This window comes from Propithecus coquereli, unplaced genomic scaffold, assembly GCF_000956105.1.
Source record: "Propithecus coquereli isolate 6110/MARCELLA unplaced genomic scaffold, Pcoq_1.0 Scaffold44, whole genome shotgun sequence".
Classification (NCBI taxonomy): domain Eukaryota; kingdom Metazoa; phylum Chordata; class Mammalia; order Primates; family Indriidae; genus Propithecus; species Propithecus coquereli.
The window spans coordinates 9,944,101-9,965,752 of NW_012150174.1; the positions used below are offsets into that span (position 1 = coordinate 9,944,101).

Genomic DNA, 21,652 nt, shown 5'->3' on the forward strand with positions numbered 1-21,652 from the left:
TATCCTTGAGTGGTCCCCTCCCCTCAGATCTGGGCTCACCCTGTGACCTATTTTAACTAAGAGAATGTGACAGAACTGATGTTTGCTGGTGGTAAGCCTACGCCTTATGATGGCTTACATGACAGCTTCTACCCGCACATTTTTGGGAGCCATGTAAGAAATCTAGCTATCCTGCTGGTGGAACAACATGAGGAGGGAGAGGCTCTGAAACCACTGGGAGGTGAACCAAGAAATTCAATCAACAGCAACAACCAAGTCCCAGACACACAACCCCAGTGGAGCAGTTGCAGCTGACCCCTACCCGTTTGAGCCATCCTAGCTAAGGTGCAACATGTGCAAATGTAGAAGCCTATTGGACATACCAGGCCCAGCAGAAATTGCGTGGTACAGAGACAAGCTTGGTCTGAATTACTGACCCACACAACCATGAGAAATAATAAAAAGTTTGTTGTTTAAGCCTCTAAGTTATAGGGTAGTTTATTATGTCACAATACATAACCTAAACTCTAGTATCCTTTCCTCCTTTGACCACATCCCCACTCTGCCACATCCTGTTCTCCATATAACTGCTAAAAGATCCTTTCAAAATGTAAGAGAGGGGAGCTGGGCATGGTGACACGCCTGTAGTCCCAGCTACTCTGGAGGCTGAGGCAGGAGGATCACTTGAGCCCAGAAGTTCGGTGAGCTGTGATCATGTCACTGAATTCCAGCCTGGGTGGCAGAGCAAGATCTTATCTCCCACCCCCCCCCAACCCCGCTCCCGAAAAAAATAAAAAGTAAGAGAGATCCTATCACTCCTTTGCTCAGAGTCCTCCAATGCTTCTCATCTCACTCACAGTTAAAGCCAAAATCTTTACAACCTGCAAGGCCTCAGGGGCCAGCAAACTAAGGCCAGCGGCCAAATCCCTGCATTGCCAAAGGAAAGAGGAGTTCAGAGGAAAGATCCAGCCCCTTTATGACACTGGGTTCATCTCTTACGGCGCTCATTCTTCTTGCTCACCTGGCTTCAGGCAGACTGACCTCCTTGTCATTCCTTGCAGTTTCTTGCAGTTACTCCACCCAGCCAGGCATGCTTCCGCCCTGAGGTCTTCACCCTGCCATTTTCTCTGCCTGGAATGTTCTTCCCCCAGATATCTGCACAACTGATTCCTTCTCCTCCCTTGGGTTCTTCAAATGCATCTTCTCAGTGAGGCCTTCCTTGACCACCCTATTAAAAATTTTAATCACCCTACACACACTCCTAACTCTCTCTACTTTGTTTTTTATAGTACATATCACTAATATATATGTAACATTTTATTGTTGTTGCACTTATTTTCTATATTCTCCCGCTAGAATATAAACTCCACGAGGACAGGAGTCTTGGTCTGCTTTCTTCACTGGAGTATGATTCTCAGTGCCTAGAACTGTTCCTGGTTCGTTGTGGCTGCTCAGTATGTATTTCTTGAATGTCCTTATGAGTCATGAAAGCCGTCACATCCCTCTGTTTTCTGCACAGCGTTTGTCATCAACTGTAAATACCGTATTTAGGGGCTTTGTCCATGAACTCCATGAAAGTGGGGGCCACAGGAAGATAGTCAACAAACAGCAAGTAGCTGATGTAATATTTATTCTATGAATACACGTTCCATACATTTTTTTAAAAAGAGCAAATGGAAAGTGAGGAGGTAGACACACAGTGAGTTGACAACTTTTTCGAGAACTTTTGCTGTGCATGGAGTGGAGAAATTGAATGGTGGCTGGGAAAGGATGTAGGGTGAAGGGAGGGTTGAAGATGGGGATACAGAGAATATTCCAGATCGACACATACTTAACAGCAGAGGAAAGACGAGACGATTGAAGAAGCAGAGTTCTTGGAGAAGTGAGGGCAAGGGGTGCGGAGAGGGAGGAGAGACTGGCCAATGATGGGCAGAGGTCTGTGCTTCCATCGTAACAGGAGGGAAGAAGGAGCAGCCTTAGGCTGGGGTAGAGCCTTGTGGGTGGGCAGACAAGGGAGTTCCCATCTCCTGGCCTCTAGTTCCTCACTGAAGTGTGGGAGGTAAGGTTATCTGCTGCCACGGAGCGGTGGCAGCACATGGGAGGTTTGAGAAGAGAGGACAGACAGGGTATGGGAAAGACAAAGGGACTTTACTAGGGAAACGGGAAAGGACAGCCTGGCAGTTATTGAGGGCCCATTTAGGGTCTGTAATCACGAATTTAAGTGAAAGCAAGAGGCCCAGTTTGGTGATTTTTCTTGAGCAAACCCAGCTCCTTGGCCGCAGGTGCAGAGAAGACAGAGTCAAGTGCAATGAGGGTGATTGTTGTAGCAAACAGTGGTTCTCAATGTGTGGTCCCCGCACCAGCAGCATCAGAATCTCTGAAAACCGGTGAGAAATGCACATTCTCAGACACCACCCAGAACTCCTGAATCAGAAACTCTGGGAGTGGGGCCCAGCAGTGTGTCTCACCAAGCCCTCCAGGAGATTCTGATGCTCCGCCCAGTCAAGTCTGAGCAGCACTGCAATAAACGGAGAAAGGAACAAGACAGCTGAGGATACTTACATGGGACGATTATAATGGCAGACTAGAGAATCTAAATTGAAAAAGAAGGGAAGTAAAGACATGAGGAGGCTGATCAGTACTGATAAAGTGGTGGGTCAATATCTCAGAACGTAATAAGGTCAAATGATTGTAGCACAGTATATTCATTTATATTGCTGTCATAAGAAAATACCAAACATTTAGTGGCTTGGAGCAACACCCATTTATTACCTCATATTTCTGGAGGGCAGAAGTCCAGGAGCACCTTGGCCGGGCGTGGTGGTTCATGCCTGTAGTCCTAGCACTTTGGGAAGCCAAGGTGTAAGGATCACTTGAGGCTAAGAGTTTGAAACCAGCCTGGACAACATAGTGAGATCCCCCCTCTCTACAAAAAAAAAAAAAAGAAGTCCAGATACAATATCGCTCATCTGGACCCGCTGTTTAGAGTCTCTCAAAGGCTAAAATCAATGTGTTGGCGGGACTGCATTCCTCTCTGGAATCAATCTGCTTCCACGCTTATTCAGGTTGTTGGCAGAATTCAGTTCCCTGTTGTTGTAGGGCTGAAGTGCCCATTTCCTCTTCAGCTGTCAGCCAGGAGCCTCTGTCACCTTCTTAAAACCACTTGCATTCCTTGTCATGTTGTCTCTTCCACCTTCCAACCAGCAAGGGCACTTGGAGTCCTTTTAACACCTCAAATCTCTCTGACTTCCCCCTTCAGCCACATCTCTTCTGCTTTACTCTTTTATTGCATCTTTCTGACTCCAGCTGGGGAAAAGTTCTTGACTTCTAAGGACTTGTGTGGTTAGATTGGACCTAACTGGATAAACCAGGCTAATCTACCTATTTTAAGGCCTGTAACCTTAATTACCTCTGCAAAGTCCATTTTGCCATGTAAGGTTACATAATCACACGTTCCTGGGATTAGGATGTGAACATCTTTGGGAGACCTTTATTCTGCTTCCAACAACATGAAGTGACTAGAACAAGTGAGCTAGAGAAGGTGGAGAATTTAGAGGTGGTGAAGATTCTGGTGGTAAGGTCCAGGGTGTAGCCACAGGAATGGAGAGGAGTGGAGAGAATGTCATTGGCAGCTAGAATGCCAAAGAATTGAGAGCCCTGGATGTTGGAGTCATTGACGATTATACAGCTGGGGTGGACAGAGAGGCTATAAACGAGGAGCTCACGTTGTCATCAAGAAGTTTTAGTCTCCCTGACCATCAGAATTACTTGGGAAGCTGGGTACACATGCATGCTCTGGAGCCCCCACCAGCAATCCTGAATCACATTCTTTGGCGGTGTGACCCACACTTTTGATGATAATGAGGTTAGGAGCTACCACTGCAGGCAAGGAGAAGCCATTGAAGTTAGATAATGGTCTTAAAACGGGGATATCAAGGGGTATGCACGTATGGACAGTTTGAGAGGATTAGTTTAAGGGGATCTTTGACTTCCATAGGTACTTTTGCCCAAAATTGACCTAAGGATGCACCTTCAGTGTCTACCATCAAGCCTGTTGTCCTTTCTCACCTCCTTTTTCAAAATCCTCCTTCTCTTTACAAAAGAAAGGAATCTGGAAGACAAGGCCCTTTACAACAGGCTGCGGCAGGAAAACATGCACTTTGAGGTCTGCCCCTGGTCCAGCTACCTCACTGGTGCCTGGAAGCCGGAAACGGAGCACGCGGTCGTTCGGCTAACTACTCGCTCAACACAGATGACCCACTCATCTTCAAGTCTACCCTGAACACCGATTACCAGATGACCAAACAAGACATGGGTTTTACCGAAGGGGAGTTTAAGAGACTGAACATTAATGCGGCAAAGTCCAGCTTCCTCCCAGAAGATGAGAAGACAGAACTTCTCGACCTGCTCTATAAAGCCTATGGGATGCCAAGTTCAGCCGCTGCAGAGAGGCAGCACCCCTAAAGATGCCATGGCCACCTCTCCAAGCCCTTACCCTGTGGAGTCTTTACAACTCTGTGGCATCAAGCAACATTTGCATTTATTCCTTCCAAGAAGACTGATTTCAATGGTCAGCTACTACTGCTCTTGAAGCCCGTGTGCCTGTTTCTGTACACACATATACCTCGGCATGGCCACATCTCTCCTCTGATTATGTGCCCTTCTCAGGGACCAGGGCCCTTGCTGGTGGGCGTGGCTGAATCTGAAACCCTCCTTCTATGGCAACTTGTACTGAAAATCTGGTGCTCAATAAAGAAGCCCATGGCTGGTGTCATGCAAAAAAAAAAAAAAATTGACCCAGGATATTAAATTGATCCAGGATATTAAAAATTCATCTCTTTAAACAGGATACCTAGAGTAGGCTTCCTGTCTTATACATATTTCTGTTAAATTTGAATCACATTGGAAATGGAATAATTTGGCACATGTTGAGATGTTAGATATGTTGTAGAATGGGACAGAGGAATTATGATGAGCTTTATTCCTTCTGCCATTTCCAGGCTACTGTGAAAGAACACATTGCTTCCAAGACAGAATCCTATCAGGCAAAACAAAGAGAAGTTCAGTAGGAAATACTGAGTGTGGCAGCATCTTATATCATCCAGGAACAAACTCAGGGCAAGGCTCTCTGCCCCTTCTAGCTAATCAATTTAGAACTAGACTTCAGGCAAGAGACAGGAAACGCACATTTATTCAAATTGGAAAACGAAGCCTGATCAGCTGATTAATTTGATAATAAGGCTGGTTTCATCAATTTGGTTATATGGCAGACATTTTCCTAAGTTGAATGAGTCAATTCTGTAGCTCCAAGGTTTTGACAAATTATATTTAAAGCCCATAGTAGATACAGCACTTTATTTTTTTTTAAATTATATTGGCAAGGTATATTAAAATTAATATTTTTATGTTCCCAATTATTTTCTGAGTATATTGGGCTAAATATGGTGTCTCTATATGAACGAATAAAAGATATAAGTGATATTAATTTGTTAAGTCTTGGTAAGACCTTTCTTGGTATGCATTTTCAGAAATTGACGAGTAAATGAGTCTAACTGGGTAACAAATCATTTTGAAAGTCAGGTGCTTTTCAATTCTTTTGATTTCAACAAAACTGAAATTGAGTTGTCAGCTGACAAGTTACTGAATTTTTTTTTTTTTTTTTTTGAGACAGGGTGTCTCTCTGTTGCCCAGGCTAGAGTGCAGTGGCAATATCATAGCTCACTGCAACCTCAAACTCCTGGGCTCAAGTGATCCTCCTGCCTCGGCCTCCCGAGTAGCTGGAGCTACAGGCACACACCACTACACCTGGCTAATTTTTCTTTTTTTTGTAGAGACGGGGCCACTATGCTTAGCCTATAGCTAATTTTTGATAACAGACTGCTTTGTGATTTGGGGCATGTAACTCAGAAGGGGTTCAAATAATTGAGAAAATCTGCAACAACAAAACTCCGTCCAATCTCATCTTTTTATTTATGTGAAAAAGGTAATATTTAACCACCAGTACGTGGACTAATAAAAACATGGTCCTGGCCAGAAGCAATGGCTCATGCCTGTAATCCTAGCACTCTGGGAGGCCAAGGTAGGAGGATTGCTTCAGGTCAAGAGTTTGAGACCAGCCTGACCAAGAGCAAAACCCCATCTCTACTAAAAATAGAAAAATTAGCCGGGCACGGTGGCGAGTGCCTGTAGTCCCAGCTGCTCCGCAGGCTGAGGCAGGAGGATCGCTTGAGCCCAGGAGTTTGAGGTTACAGTGAGCTGTGATGACACCACTGCACTCCAGCCAGAGTGACAGAACTAGAGTCTGTCTCCAAAAAAAAAAAAAAAAACCTACACATTCCCATCCACCTCATTAACAAAGATATTTCTACTAAAACTTAACTTTTCATATTTAATAATTATTTCTTATAATTATTAACCCTTTCTGGGGCTCTGCTAATGCTGGTACCCATCCATCTCAGTCCTTTGGGGGACTTGCATGTTTGAAAACCTACTGATTAACCCGTTGAATCTCTAATTGGTCTAATTGGTAGGTCTTCCTGGCTTCCCTTCCACAGGCCGACACGTCCTGCCCTAGGACTTGACTGGCTCAGACAGTTACAGGGGATGAGGACGGGAAGGGAAAGCTGAGCAGGGTGTCAGCTGCACAGCTGCCCTACGCTGTTGTTCGGGAAGCTTCGGTGCTCTGATCCAGCATTTGTGCCCTTCTTGACCCAAGGCAGGCCCAGAGCTCCCGAGCAGCGAAAGAGCAGTATGTGCCGGAAGAGCAGCCGCTGATCCACTTCACTCTTCCCACCTCTGAGATGTCTGGCTGCTCCTACAACATGTGGGTGGCGCTGTGAGACGGAGACAAATGCCCTGCTCAAAGAATATACCACCTCTTTCATTCACTTGGATATCTCACCTTTTAACTCAGGAAGGCTGTCTGGATACAGCATCGATACTCCCAGTATCTTCTATGTTGTGGGTGCAGAGAAAGCATCTGATGATTGAGTGAATGAATGAATGCACAAACAAATGACTACACGGTTTCCCTAACTTCCAGTTTTTTAAGACTGTCACTATAGAACGTACCACTTTTTAAATATGCGTTCATTTCCTGCCTTGGTCCAGGCCCTTGTAACCTTTTTACCTGTACCCTTCACCCAGCCCAAAAGAGTCTCAGCAAAATCTTAGGAAGGTAAGGGAGTGAGACAGGGAGGTGACTGAGAGAAGAGCACTCTAAGCAGAGGGGACTAAGGCAGGAGTATGTCTGGCATGTTGGAGGAATGACAAGGAGACCCGCGTTGCTGGAGCAAAGTGAGTGATGGCACGAGAACAATAAGAGATGGGGTCACAGGTGGAGGCTGTGGGTCAGATCCTGTAGGTCGTTAGCAGGACTTTGTCTTTTAGTCTGAGTGAAGCCAGCTACCGGAGGGTTTTGAGCTGAAGAAGGACCTGATCTGACACATTTTAAAAGAATCCCTCTGGCTCCTGTGTTGAGAATAGACTGGTAGGGGGTGGGGACAGGCAGCTGAAGAAGCAGAAGTCGTTAGGAGGCAGTAACCCAGGCAAGAAGTAACTAATGGAGGCTCTGATGAGGATGGTAGCAGTGAAGTTGGTGACAAGTGTTTGGATTAGATTCTGGATATATTTTGAAGGCAGAGCCAACACGATTTCCTGACAGATTAAATGTGGGAGGTGAGAGGAAAAAGTAAAGTCTGACTCCCTGGTTTTTGTCTGAGCAATGGAAGAATGGTGCTCTCATCAACGGAGATGGGGGAGGCTGTGGTGGAATAGTTTAGGGGAGTTAAGATCAGGTGTTCAGTTTGGGGCATGTTGAGCTGGAATTGTCTTTTAGGTATCCAAATGGAGATGTGAAATAGACAGCCAGATAAATGACTGGGGAGAGAAGTTGGGGCTGGGTCTCACAGCGTCTCATGCTTTAAATATATCCTCATTGATGTCTCCAAAATCAGCTCTGACTTCTCTCCTAAACTTCAAGTTCTTACATCCAACTGCCTACTTGATTTATTCACTTAGCTTTCTAATAGGCATCTCAAATTTAACATGTCCAGAACTCAATTCCTAATCCCCTGTCTTCCTCCACAAAACACCAACAAACAAACAAACAAGAAAATTCAACAGCAATTCCATTCTTCCCAAACCTTTGAGTCATGTTTGACTCCTTCCTTTCAAACTTCACATTCAAACCATCAACAAATCCAGTTGAATCCATCCCCAGGCTGTCCTTACCACTCACACCACTGCACCCTGCTCCAAAGCAGCACTCATCTCTTGCCTGGATTACTGTAACAACCTCTGAACTCTGGCAACAACCAAACATGAAAGCTGGTAGGCCCCACAGAACGTGGGCCCACCACTTATAATTCGCTTCTCTACTCACATCCCCTTTCACTCCTCCTGGCTCACCCAACTCCTGTAACACTGGCCTCAATATGCCAAGACACTCCTGCCTCAGGGCCTTTGCACTTACATTTCCTTTGCCTAGAAAGCCCTGTCCCCAGATTTGCAAAAGGGTTGTGCCTTCACTTCTTTCATGTCTCTGCTCAAATGTCACCTTATCAAAAAGTTCTACTTATCAAACAAACCTACTTGAACCTTACTTTACTTTAAGATGAAGCCAACTATGGCCTTGGAGGTTTTTTTTGGGCGGGGAGGGACCTTCTGTATGGAGGGAGACTCAAATCCAGGCTCTACTCTACAAAAAAAAAGTACCTCCAATCTCTCTTATCTTACTTCATTTTTCTCTGTTGCACTTATCATTACCTGACATATATGTATACATAATACATATTTATTTGTTGTCTGTCTCCCCTAACTAGAATGTAAGCTCCATGGTAGCAGAGACTTTGTCTTGTTCAATTCTGTATCCTCAGTGCTTGGACCAATTCCTGGCACATACTAGACATTTGTTAAACATTTGCTGGATGAATGAATGAATGAATAAATGGATGAAGCATGGCTTCTCTAGAGCTGGAGAGTTAATCATGACACCAGAAATTGGCCAGGGAAAAGAGATCTCAGCATGAACATAACGTTTATGAGACAACACCACTACCATATACATCCGTACCCACACTCACTCTCTCTCTTTCTCACACACACACACCAATAACCTGGAACCCATGCAAGCACACAACAAAGGGAAATGATGAAGTGTGCCTGTAGGGTGGAAAAGTATACAGCCATTAAAAACACTAATTATAAAGACAGTAAAATGCTTATAGTATGTTATGGAAAAGTAGTACAGTAGATTGTAAAATAGAACAGTTCTTAATATATTATTACGTACTATACTGCTAGGATCACAGCAATGCAAAATGTGTACACATATTAATTTTTGTGATATTAAAAGCAAAATTAATTATTATGTTAGGCCTGTTAGTGGGATTATGGGTAGTTTTATAATCTTCTATTCTTCACAATTAAAAAAAAAAAACTTGTATTCTCTTTTTCCATAAAAGGAACACATTTTAACTCCCCAGGCACATTGGTTGAGGAAAATCCCAGGCTGGTGAAGTCAGCACCTAAGTTCCCCAGAGACTCCCATGTGTGGGTGACAGAGGGGTCCTGGGCCAGTCCTGTGCAGAGAAGGGCTGCCCCTCGGGCTGAAACCGAGTGGTTAGTGAGGCATAGAGCATTTGCATGACTAACGTGGGGGAAAAAACCCACCAGAGAGTTATTTCTATTTAAGCTCAGAGAAATGCAGAAGTAAATCTACTTGAACCTAACTTGGCTTTAAAACGAAACCAACTGTGTCCCTGGAGTTTTGGGGGGGCCTTCTGTAAGAAGGGAAAGTCAAGTCCAGGCTCTAGTGACCTTCACTGGGGAGCCAAACTCTCCCACTAAGTCCCAGATTTGGGGACTTTGGGCCCTCAAGGGGACCTCAGTGTTAGTGCAAAGAGTTCTGAACCCATAAATGCAAGGAGTGTTGACTTGAGACCAGCATTTCTTAACCAAACTAAGGTTTAGAACTCTTTGGTAATCACAAAAACTACAGAACTTCATCCCAGGAAAACTGAACATAAGCCCAAAAATTTGAAACAATTTCAGGAGTTTCGTGGACCCCCTAAATCCTATCCACTGCTAGTTGTCCCCACACCCCAGATTAAGAATCCTGATAGACCTGAGTAAACACAACGTCTTACATACAATACGTATGCTATTTTTCAAGTCTGTTGATAGAATCGTGATAAATAAATACAAATTATTTGAAAGAAATACTCAATTCAGAGACTTGCTGTTGTTATGCATGTTCTCCAGAGGAGCGGTAAACGCTTCTGCAGGCCCAAGGAGCACGTTTTCAAATGGGTCCCTTAGCCCGGCAGCAAAGCCGTCTTCCAAGTGACCGAGAGGGGTCCTGCACTGCTGGGCGCCGGCCTCAGGACTGCGAGGTCGGAGGATCCCGCGGGAGCCGGCTCAAGCTTTTCGGAGTTTTTTCACGGAAATGTTCAGCCACTTGTTGGCTCACGTGCACTTAAGTTTTATTCTCCAATTATGACCGGGTTTTCCAGACGTGGATTGTCAGCGCGTGTGCCAAGAGTTACCAGCGTGCTCCCAGGCGCTAGGCGCAGTCACCGAGGCACTCCGGTCGCATCCCGCAGCCGAGGGCCCCCGCGTGGGTGGCCGGCCCCCGCGGCGGCTATCCGCGGAATGCCCTGCCCGCGAGCTCCCTCTCCTGGGCGCGCCCCGGCGCCGTCGCGGCTCATGGCCCGGACCTGCGGAGCGCACTGCGTGCAGCCCTGTGCAGGAGCCGCGCGCTGTGCCCCGCGGCGGCCGGGGCGCGGTGGGGCTCGGGCTCTGGACCGGCACCTGCCGCGGCTGTGCGGCCCCTGGACAACGGATGAATGAATGGGGAGACAGTGAGGGGAGGCGCGCAGAGCCCAGCCAGCCCATTCCCCCTCCCTGACGTCTCCACGACCGTCCTTCCCACCCCCTCCTCCTCCCCCCATCCCCTGAGGTGCCCTTTAACCTGGCTCTAGGCGACCCGAGCTGGCTCAGTACGCGACTCATCAGACACCAGTATCTGGCACATAACACATATGTGCACATCTGCTGAATAAATAAAAGATTTTACTTTTTATGTACGAGCGGGGTCTGTTTCAACACTTCCCACAGTGGGCCCCTTGTTAGGAGAGGCACCGTCAGTGGTGTGCGGAGTGGGAAGGGGGACAGCTGGGGAGGTCGAGGGAAACGGGCGGGCCCGGAGAGCAGCTTCGGAGTGAGCTGCGAAGTCAGCGCCAAGACGGGTCCGGACGCAGAGACTCGGTGCGTGGCATTCGGCGCTGACGGCCAAAACGGCGGGCCGCGGCGGCAGCCCTGTGCGGGCAGCGTGGAGGGGCAAGGCGTCCTGGGGACAAGGAGGTGGAAAGACCGGAAAAGGAGAGCCCGGAAGGGGCAGGGTGCACCCGACGGCAGGGTAAAGGCGGGGCTTCACCGGTTGCTAGAGACGTGGAGCCCGGGAAGCTAAAGGCCTCAGGGGTCCAGGACAGACGGATGCTGGTCCCAGGGGTCCCGAGTCCTCGGCATGGACAGAGCAACACGTCCACCCGGGCCCGGAGGACAGAGACCAGGAAGCGAGCGCCCCGCAGCCCTGCCCCAGGCTTCCCAGGTCTGTAGGACACGGGCCGCCTGCAGGGGGCGAGATGTTCCTTTGGCTCTGCTGGGCTGCGGCTAAGACCAGAACCAAAGATAGAAGCTGAGATCAACGGAAAGGAATGAGACTGAGCAGACATATGCCTGTAACCCCGATGGGACCCGGAGTAAAGTAACATTCCCAAACACGGCAGTAAGGGAAGGGTTAGCCATGTAAGGAATGCTCGGAGAAATGAATGAAAATTTGGTGGAAAAACTGTAAATTGCACATCGTATATCAAAATAAATTCCAAGTGGATTAAAATGACAAATATTTTAAAGGACAGTCATAGAAACATTGTGTTTGATGGGATAAAACAGTTATATTTATGAATAAATCTCAGCATTCTCAAAGATTTGAAACAACAGAAGGAACAACAAAGGAAGACTAACATTCAAAAATATAAAAACTGGAAAGGATTTTAAAAAGACAACAACTTGAGAAAAATGCCTGCACCAAATAACAAACAAATACTACCTGAGACATATAAAGGCTTGTTTATATATTTTATATGAAAACAGTCAAGGTACCAATAGCTAAATAGACAAAGGAGGTAAATACGTGCTATAATTGACAAGGGAGAAATAAAATTAGTACCCAAATACATGGGGAAATGTTCATTGATAATCAGAAATTTTAAACTTAAAACAACCTTGACATAGCAACTTACATCTACTAAATGTTTTAGAATTATAATGTATAATATTAGCACGTGGTAAAATAATAGTCACCATAGCTTCATACTCTTTTGAATAGCTATATGGTGATCTTCATTTATTCAACAAATAGCTATTGAGGAGTTCCTACCCCAAATCAAACACTGCTTTATAAACTCTCATTGTAATGGAGGGAATCAGACAATAAACAAACAAATACACACGATGCAAGGTGCTAGCAGTGCTAGGAAGGAAAATATTAATAGAACAGTTGAGTGATGGGATGGGCTAATTAAATGTGGCCTCTCTGGTGGGATGACATCTGAACAGAGCAACATAAACAAAATGAAGGAGCAAATCTCCTTTGCACTTGTGGGAAGTGTTCTGGGCAGAGGAAACAGAAACTACAATGACCCAGAGGCAAGAGCGTATGACTAGTAGAGCACCAACTGATTGCTCTCACTGTGTTGCCCAGGCTGGACTCAAACTCCTGGTTTCAAGCAATCCTCCCACCTCAGCCTCTTGAGTAGTGGGGATTACAGACCTGTGCAACTGCAGCTGGCTGATTGCCTTTTAACCATGCACACAATAATCATCCTCCTCCACCCTTTTTTTTTTTTAGAAACAGGTTCTTGCTCTGTCACCCAGGCTGGAATACAGTGGCTTACTGTAGCTTACTGTAACCTCAAACTCCTGGGCTCAAGTGATCCTCCCACCTCAGCCTCCCAAGTAGCTAGGACTGCAGGTGCCTGGCTAATTTTTTTTTTTTTTTAAAGATGGGGTCTTGCTATGTTGCCCAGACTGGTCTTAAACTCTTGGCTTCAAGCAATCCTCCCAACTTGGCCTCTCAAAGTGCTCGGATTATAGGTGTGAGCCACCACACCCAGCCCACAACGGTAATACTTTGAAGAAATTTTGTAATTGACTTACTTTGTATACATATTAAGACCATGACGACTCCATTAAGCTGATGTGATAGTCAAATATCTGTTAGTAATATTGTATCTTAACCAAACTAACAAAAACATAGCCTTTGTGGAAGGTGACATTGCAAAAAGATTGCTTTGCCCCACCCTCTTCCCAAAGCCAGAATCTGCCAAACAAATTTATTTATTATTTATTTATTTTGGTCAACCCCTTGGTCAATTGCATATAAAATGTTACATCTTCATTTCTGTATGCTCAGTCATTTTTCTAAATAAAGAATCTAAAGACATGAATTATTGTCACAGTTTGGAAAAGCAGTCACCAAAGTAAAAGCAAAAAGTCTTGAGTGGGTTTATCCACTTTTGTGGTTTTAAACACCATCACTGTTCTAATGAGCCTCAAGTAAATCTCTAACCCGAACCTCAGCCGTGGACTCCAGACTCAAACTTCCATCTGTCTACTTGACCGCTCCACGTAGATGTCTACTAGGCATCTCAGATTTAAATGTCCAAAATTTACCACCTGTTCTCCGTTCGCCCTCCCCAAAACACACATACACAACGTAATTTCTCTAACAGTTAATAGCAAGTCAATATTTTCATCTGCTTAGAACTCAAAACTTGAAGTCATCATTGACTCCTCTGTTTCTTTTAAAAGGTAAATCAGATCTTGTGGGTGCTCTACTTAAAACCTTCCCATATCTCCCCATCTGTCAGATATAAAAGCTAAAGTGCTCACTATACCCTCAAGGCCCTAGGTGAGCTGCCCCATCACCCCTCTGACCTACTCTCCCTTCCATCACCCCTCTGGGTCAAACTAGTTTCCTTGCTGTTCCTCAAACACAGCAGGCACATGCCCACCTCAAGGCCTTTGGATTTGTCCCCTCTGCCAGGAACGATCTTCCCCTCCATACTCATGCATGGTCCATGCCTCAGTTCATTCAGGTCTTTACACGAAAAAGCCAAAGCAGCTTTCTCAGCGAGGCCTTCCCAGTACAACCTATCTAAAGCAAACAAACAAAAAATTCCTCACTTTGAATTTTCTACTTTATCACTATCTAAAGTTATATGTTTGATTTGGTGTCTGTGGATAACATATTACACCTCTTAATCTTAAAGTCTCTGAACCCTCCTCTCCAATGACCTTTGCCCTTCTTACTGCTTGGGCCACTCATCCCCTTGGTCACACTCTGAGCCCTGTCTTCACCTAGAAGTACTATACTCTCTGACAAAAGCCCATTCTCCAAACATAGCCACCTATTCTTGCAGCTGTCCCTTCCTTATCTCACTACATCCTGTGTCCCTTCATCCTTCCATCTTCTTGTCATCACAGACTGCTGGGCAGTGTAGGGGAAATGCCATTCCCCTGTGGACTGGTGCCAGGGTCTTCAGCCCCTGACATCTGGACTCTGTCTCTACTATACCCCCGAAGCCGCTCTTTCCAGTGTCTCTGGAAACTTCCCTGTTGCTAAACCAGAGGGATTCCTCAGTGTTTATCTTCTTAGTCCTCTCCTCTATGTTGACCTCTTCTTCACTCTTGAGATCCTCTTCTCGTGGGGCTACTGAGGTGCCTGTTACCCCTCATTTTCTTCTATCTCCTGGGATGCTGTTTCTCCTTCTTCCCCCATAAATGCTGCCCCCAGGGTTCTGTCTTGGTGTACATCTCCTTTCATTTTACAAATTCTTCTTGAATTATCTCACTCACACTCAAGGTTTCAATAACCACCAAAATGCCAATGACGTCCAAATCTAAAACTTGGACTTTGCCCATTGGATGTGACCACTAGCATGTGCCTTGGGGGCCTTAAACTCCATGTATACAAAATGGAACTTTCTATTCTCTAATCTGAATTCCCCTTCCTCTTCACTAAAACAGCATGCCCTGTGGGACATGATAGAATATATATTAAGACCAACAGATACTGCCTGTCCTCTGGACAGAAAAGGCAACTTGAACAGTACCCATCGCTACTAATTTAAGATGTATTAAAATATCCAAAAAATTCCTTTTATTCAGCAAGTTGGTGAATGTAAAAGCACTTATAGTCCTATTTTCCCCTTCAAGTCTTGAGTTGCTCATTTATGAATTGTCCTCCCATAGATGATTTTTAGGCCAGGCTGTGCCTGGCCATCTGCCCACCTTGGATGGACAGTAGACATGAGTCACAGAGTGTGGAGCAGTTGTCCAGGTAAGCAGGTACAGTGTATTTCTCTGCATGTTTAGATATGGATTTCGCTTTACTGCAGATATGAGGCTTGCTGTAAGGAGAGGTTGGGTCATGTGTAAAGCTGAAAATAGGTAGGAGACCCAGAATGTCCTCTGAGGACGCTCCAGGAAAGTGTCTAGGTTTCTGGGTCTCATATCGCCTCCTGAACTGTGGGCCCTCAGCAGCGGGTACCAGGTCTTCTATAAATGGACTGAGAGTTTTCTGGAAAGGGAGATGCCAGCTCTGGTAACGGAGTTTCCAAAACTGGCTAAGGGAAAAATAGTCACTATTGACACAGCCCCTCTTGGGTACCACTGTGACTGAGGGATACAGAGTGATCTGAGGGCTCAGGATGAACATAGTTTTGGAGAACATTAATTTAACCTACTCAGTTGGTCATGTGCAAAATCGAGAATTCTTGGTGTGTGGTGCAAAGAAACCAAAACCAACCAACTACTTTAAGAAGGAAAAGCAGGAGTTGACCTTATTGGAAAGATAATTGAGTGTTTCAAGTAGTAACTAAACTAGAGGAGTGGAAGGGAAACCCTGAGTGTGGGCTTCGGTCAGATACAACTAGAACCAAGGATTCAGAGTCTGCTTCTCTGGTTCCCTCTGTGTGCTGCCTTCCGCTTTCCCCTCTGTAGCCTGGACTCCTCAGTGTGCCTGAGTGCCACTAGCTCCCTGGCCTCATTTACATCCCACCGGCCACCAGCAGAAGGATTGGTCTCTTCTCCCTCTGCTCTGAGGAGGGACTCTGCTGGTTTGGCTTGGGGGCAGACCCCGGCCCTATTGGCTGGGCTATTATCAGAAGATAATCTGATGAACCCTTTTGATTCAAGTCTGCCACTGGACCAACTAGCTATGCCATGGGGACAGGGCCACGTAGTATAGATCTGGCCATTGGGCACCCACCCTGTGTAACATGGACAATTTCCAGGGTAGAAGGAAGTATAAGAATATCAGAATTTGGATTAAAATTAGAATATTAGAATATGGGCATCCACCCCAATTAGGGATTACTACATCATTGCTAAGTGTTTTTCAATCCTTCCCCCAAACACAGTCAAATAGCTTTAGCATGTTTCCCATGGTAAGTTCACTGAGCCCTCTCTCCTTGCTCTGTTCTGTCAGTCCTGCTCAGGCCCCTTGTCTGTCCTCCCTCTGCTGACTTCTAAGGCCTCAGCCCCTCTAAGCATTCCCAAGCTGCCTACAAAAGTGTCCACGGAAACTCTATCCTCCACGTTCCCTCTCTCTTGTCAAATCATCTCTGAGTTGCTCTCTTTTTTATTATGCCCCAAGGGAGAGATTTGAAGCCTCCTGGCAAAAGGAAATATATAGAAATGTAAATCTGCCATGCTCCAGTTTCAGCCTGGTGGTGGTGGAAGGATTTCCTTCCAAGACCTGGCGCAGAGGAAGAAAGGTGAGGGGAAGGAGCATTTGTGTTGCAAACTCCCCACAGGGGTCTGGGTCTCTCCCTGGGTAAAGCCAGGGTCTTTGCTGGGCCCCCAGTGTGTGAGCCAGTGTGTGTGTGAGCTCATGTGTGAGCCAGTATGACACACCAACAGCACCTGACTGACAAGTGAACCAGTGGAGAGCAGGGGGCTGCTGTCCCAGCCACTTCTCACTCACTCCCAGCCCAAGCCAGGACCCAAGCCTTCTGCCTCTGGCTAGCAATTGAATTTGATTTTCTGCACTGGCCCTTGTTGCTCCCTAAGATTTTAGCTCTTATTCACACTCTGGCCACTTTGGTTAGAATCTCCTTTGCTAGTTACAGCTTTCACATTAAACTCCAAACTCAGCCTGCTGGGCGAGCCCTCCAGCCACGCTCACATCAGCAACAGCAGCACATATGCACATATGTGTGCTACTTTAGGTGGGGGAGGGAGCTAGATTCTTCCTGGTCCTCTCTGGGCACCAAGGAATAAGAAAGAAAGAGAAGCAGCCAGAGGGGAAGAGATGCTCAGCTCCAAAGTACACCTGCTCTCTACCACCAGCCCCCAGCCCTGCCTCTGCTGGGGCTGCTCAGCATTCAGGGCCCAGGAGATGGGAAGGGGCCTGGGGTGGCCATGCCCAAGTCTCAGGCACAGGGGCCTGGGCACAGAGGTGGCAGCGCCAGGAACACTGGGGGCAGGAGGATGGAACAGGCGACATGAGGGACAGTGCCTAGGTCTGGCCTGCTGAAGGAGTAGACAGCAGAGCTGGTGTTGCAGCAAGAACAGCTGCTCTAGGCCCTCGCCAAGAGAAGACGGGGCTCGGAAGAGGCCAAAGTTGCAATGGTGATAGAAGCTCTTCTCTCCTTTCTTACCAAGGCAGTCGTGACTCATTCCTTAACTGACAGAGCCTAGGACCTCTTATATACATTTCTTTCTTTCATTTGCTTTTTCGTCATTACTTTCAACTATTGTCTGAACGAGAATAAACAGAAACGCTTATTTCTCAGCAGTTTATCTATTGCAGAATTGAAACCCAGAAATGGAAAACAAGAACCTGGCAGAGTGAAACTGGCTTCCAGTATCACCATGCAAAACCAGCTTCTTCCCTTTCCTTTAACACACACGCTGTGCTCTTACCACCCTAGTACCCTGCGCGATTTCACTCCTCTGTGCCTTGTCTATGGTGCTCCCTCTACTTGGGAAATCCTTCCACTTGACAAACTCTTACTCATCTTTCAAGCCCTGGATGAAGTGTCACCTCTCCTGGGAACAGCAACACCCACCTCTCTATCTGATGGATTAATGGCTTATCATTTGGTCCCCATAGTGACCTGTGGTTGCCATAAAAGAGCACTTATCTTACTGTATATAGTTAGTTGTTCCTAATAGCTCACTTCTGCAAACAGGCTTTTGCTAAGCAGTGGGAAGATTGGCTTCCCCATCTTTGCTAGCACAGCAATTGGAGTATCTACGAGGTTCGAGGAAAAGCTCCATTTGGCCTAGCCTAGATCACATAGGTGCCCCTGTAGTGAAGGGAGTGGTCTCCATTTATCAGAAATTTGGCAGAAATACAGGCATAATCAGTGCATAAATCTTTGTAAGCCAGGTGACTTGCCCAATTTCTATTGACTACATATGTTAATAACTTCAAATATTTTTAAAGTTTATTTTTTCTGATTACAAAATAAAGGCTTATTGTTTAAAATATAAAGTTTAAAAAGGAAAAAGGCATGAAAATCTCCCATGATCCCACCACTCAAATGATGGCCCTTGTTAGACTTTTGTTCTTTTGTTTAATGCTTTAAAAAAAATTCCGTATGTACAGTTTTGCTTGCTGATTTTTTTATTTATTTTTTTTTTGAGACAAGGTCTTGTTTGTCCACCCAGGCTGGAGTACAGTAGTCTGATCATAGCTCACTGTAACCTCGAACTCCTGGCTCAAGCCAGGAGATTCTCCTGCCTCAGCTTCCTGAGGTGCACACTACCACGCCCAGCTATTTTTTTTTTTTTTCCGGAGACAGGGGTCTTACTATGTTGCCCAGACTGGTCTTAAACTCTTGGCTTCAAGCAATCCTCCCAACTTGGCCTCTCAAAGTGCTCGGATTACAGGTGTGAGCCACCACACCCAGCCCACAACGGTAATACTTTGAAGAAATTTTGTAATTGACTTACTTTGTATACATATTAAGACCATGACGACTCCATTAAGCTGATGTGATAGTCAAATATCTGTTAGTAATATTGTATCTTAACCAAACTAACAAAAACATAGCCTTTGTGGAAGGTGACATTGCAAAAAGATTGCTTTGCCCCACCCTCTTCCCAAAGCCAGAATCTGCCAAACAAATTTATTTATTATTTATTTATTTTGGTCAACCCCTTGGTCAATTGCATATAAAATGTTACATCTTCATTTCTGTATGCTCAGTCATTTTTCTAAATAAAGAATCTAAAGACATGAATTATTGTCACAGTTTGGAAAAGCAGTCACCAAAGTAAAAGCAAAAAGTCTTGAGTGGGTTTATCCACTTTTGTGGTTTTAAACACCATCACTGTTCTAATGAGCCTCAAGTAAATCTCTAACCCGAACCTCAGCCGTGGACTCCAGACTCAAACTTCCATCTGTCTACTTGACCGCTCCACGTAGATGTCTACTAGGCATCTCAGATTTAAATGTCCAAAATTTACCACCTGTTCTCCGTTCGCCCTCCCCAAAACACACATACACAACGTAATTTCTCTAACAGTTAATAGCAAGTCAATATTTTCATCTGCTTAGAACTCAAAACTTGAAGTCATCATTGACTCCTCTGTTTCTGTTAAAAGGTAAATCAGATCTTGTGGGTGCTCTACTTAAAACCTTCCCATATCTCCCCATCTGTCAGATATAAAAGCTAAAGTGCTCACTATACCCTCAAGGCCCTAGGTGAGCTGCCCCATCACCCCTCTGACCTACTCTCCCTTCCATCACCCCTCTGAGTCAAACTAGTTTCCTTGCTGTTCCTCAAACACAGCAGGCACATGCCCACCTCAAGGCCTTTGGATTTGTCCCCTCTGCCAGGAACGATCTTCCCCTCCATACTCATGCATGGTCCATGCCTCAGTTCATTCAGGTCTTTACACGAAAAAGCCAAAGCAGCTTTCTCAGCGAGGCCTTCCCAGTACAACCTATCTAAAGCAAACAAACAAAAAATTCCTCACTTTGAATTTTCTACTTTATCACTATCTAAAGTTATATGTTTGATTTGGTGTCTGTGGATAACATATTACACCTCTTAATCTTAAAGTCTCTGAACCCTCCTCTCCAATGACCTTTGCCCTTCTTACTGCTTGGGCCACTCATCCCCTTGGTCACACTCTGAGCCCTGTCTTCACCTAGAAGTACTATACTCTCTGACAAAAGCCCATTCTCCAAACATAGCCACCTATTCTTGCAGCTGTCCCTTCCTTATCTCACTACATCCTGTGTCCCTTCATCCTTCCATCTTCTTGTCATCACAGACTGCTGGGCAGTGTAGGGGAAATGCCATTCCCCTGTGGACTGGTGCCAGGGTCTTCAGCCCCTGACATCTGGACTCTGTCTCTACTATACCCCCGAAGCCGCTCTTTCCAGTGTCTCTGGAAACTTCCCTGTTGCTAAACCAGAGGGATTCCTCAGTGTTTATCTTCTTAGTCCTCTCCTCTATGTTGACCTCTTCTTCACTCTTGAGATCCTCTTCTCGTGGGGCTACTGAGGTGCCTGTTACCCCTCATTTTCTTCTATCTCCTGGGATGCTGTTTCTCCTTCTTCCCCCATAAATGCTGCCCCCAGGGTTCTGTCTTGGTGTACATCTCCTTTCATTTTACAAATTCTTCTTGAATTATCTCACTCACACTCAAGGTTTCAATAACCACCAAAATGCCAATGACGTCCAAATCTAAAACTTGGACTTTGCCCATTGGATGTGACCACTAGCATGTGCCTTGGGGGCCTTAAACTCCATGTATACAAAATGGAACTTTCTATTCTCTAATCTGAATTCCCCTTCCTCTTCACTAAAACAGCATGCCCTGTGGGACATGATAGAATATATATTAAGACCAACAGATACTGCCTGTCCTCTGGACAGAAAAGGCAACTTGAACAGTACCCATCGCTACTAATTTAAGATGTATTAAAATATCCAAAAAATTCCTTTTATTCAGCAAGTTGGTGAATGTAAAAGCACTTATAGTCCCATTTTCCCCTTCAAGTCTTGAGTTGCTCATTTATGAATTGTCCTCCCATAGATGATTTTTAGGCCAGGCTGTGCCTGGCCATCTGCCCACCTTGGATGGACAGTAGACATGAGTCACAGAGTGTGGAGCAGTTGTCCAGGTAAGCAGGTACAGTGTATTTCTCTGCATGTTTAGATATGGATTTCGCTTTACTGCAGATATGAGGCTTGCTGTAAGGAGAGGTTGGGTCATGTGTAAAGCTGAAAATAGGTAGGAGACCCAGAATGTCCTCTGAGGACGCTCCAGGAAAGTGTCTAGGTTTCTGGGTCTCATATCGCCTCCTGAACTGTGGGCCCTCAGCAGCGGGTACCAGGTCTTCTATAAATGGACTGAGAGTTTTCTGGAAAGGGAGATGCCAGCTCTGGTAACGGAGTTTCCAAAACTGGCTAAGGGAAAAATAGTCACTATTGACACAGCCCCTCTTGGGTACCACTGTGACTGAGGGATACAGAGTGATCTGAGGGCTCAGGATGAACATAGTTTTGGAGAACATTAATTTAACCTACTCAGTTGGTCATGTGCAAAATCGAGAATTCTTGGTGTGTGGTGCAAAGAAACC

At 45.6% G+C, this 21,652-nt stretch overlaps 1 protein-coding gene across 1 annotated transcript in view; it reads right to left on the reverse strand.

The window, feature by feature from the left end:
* Nucleotides 1-6,614: 6,614 nt before the first annotated feature.
* WEE1 (WEE1 G2 checkpoint kinase) overlaps nucleotides 6,615-21,652 on the reverse strand; it is a 40,995-nt gene continuing 25,957 nt past the window's right edge. Inside the window, 2 exon segments of the mRNA XM_012654181.1 lie at nucleotides 6,615-6,793; nucleotides 10,527-10,811. Of these exon segments, the coding sequence (XP_012509635.1) occupies nucleotides 6,615-6,793; nucleotides 10,527-10,811 (464 nt within the window).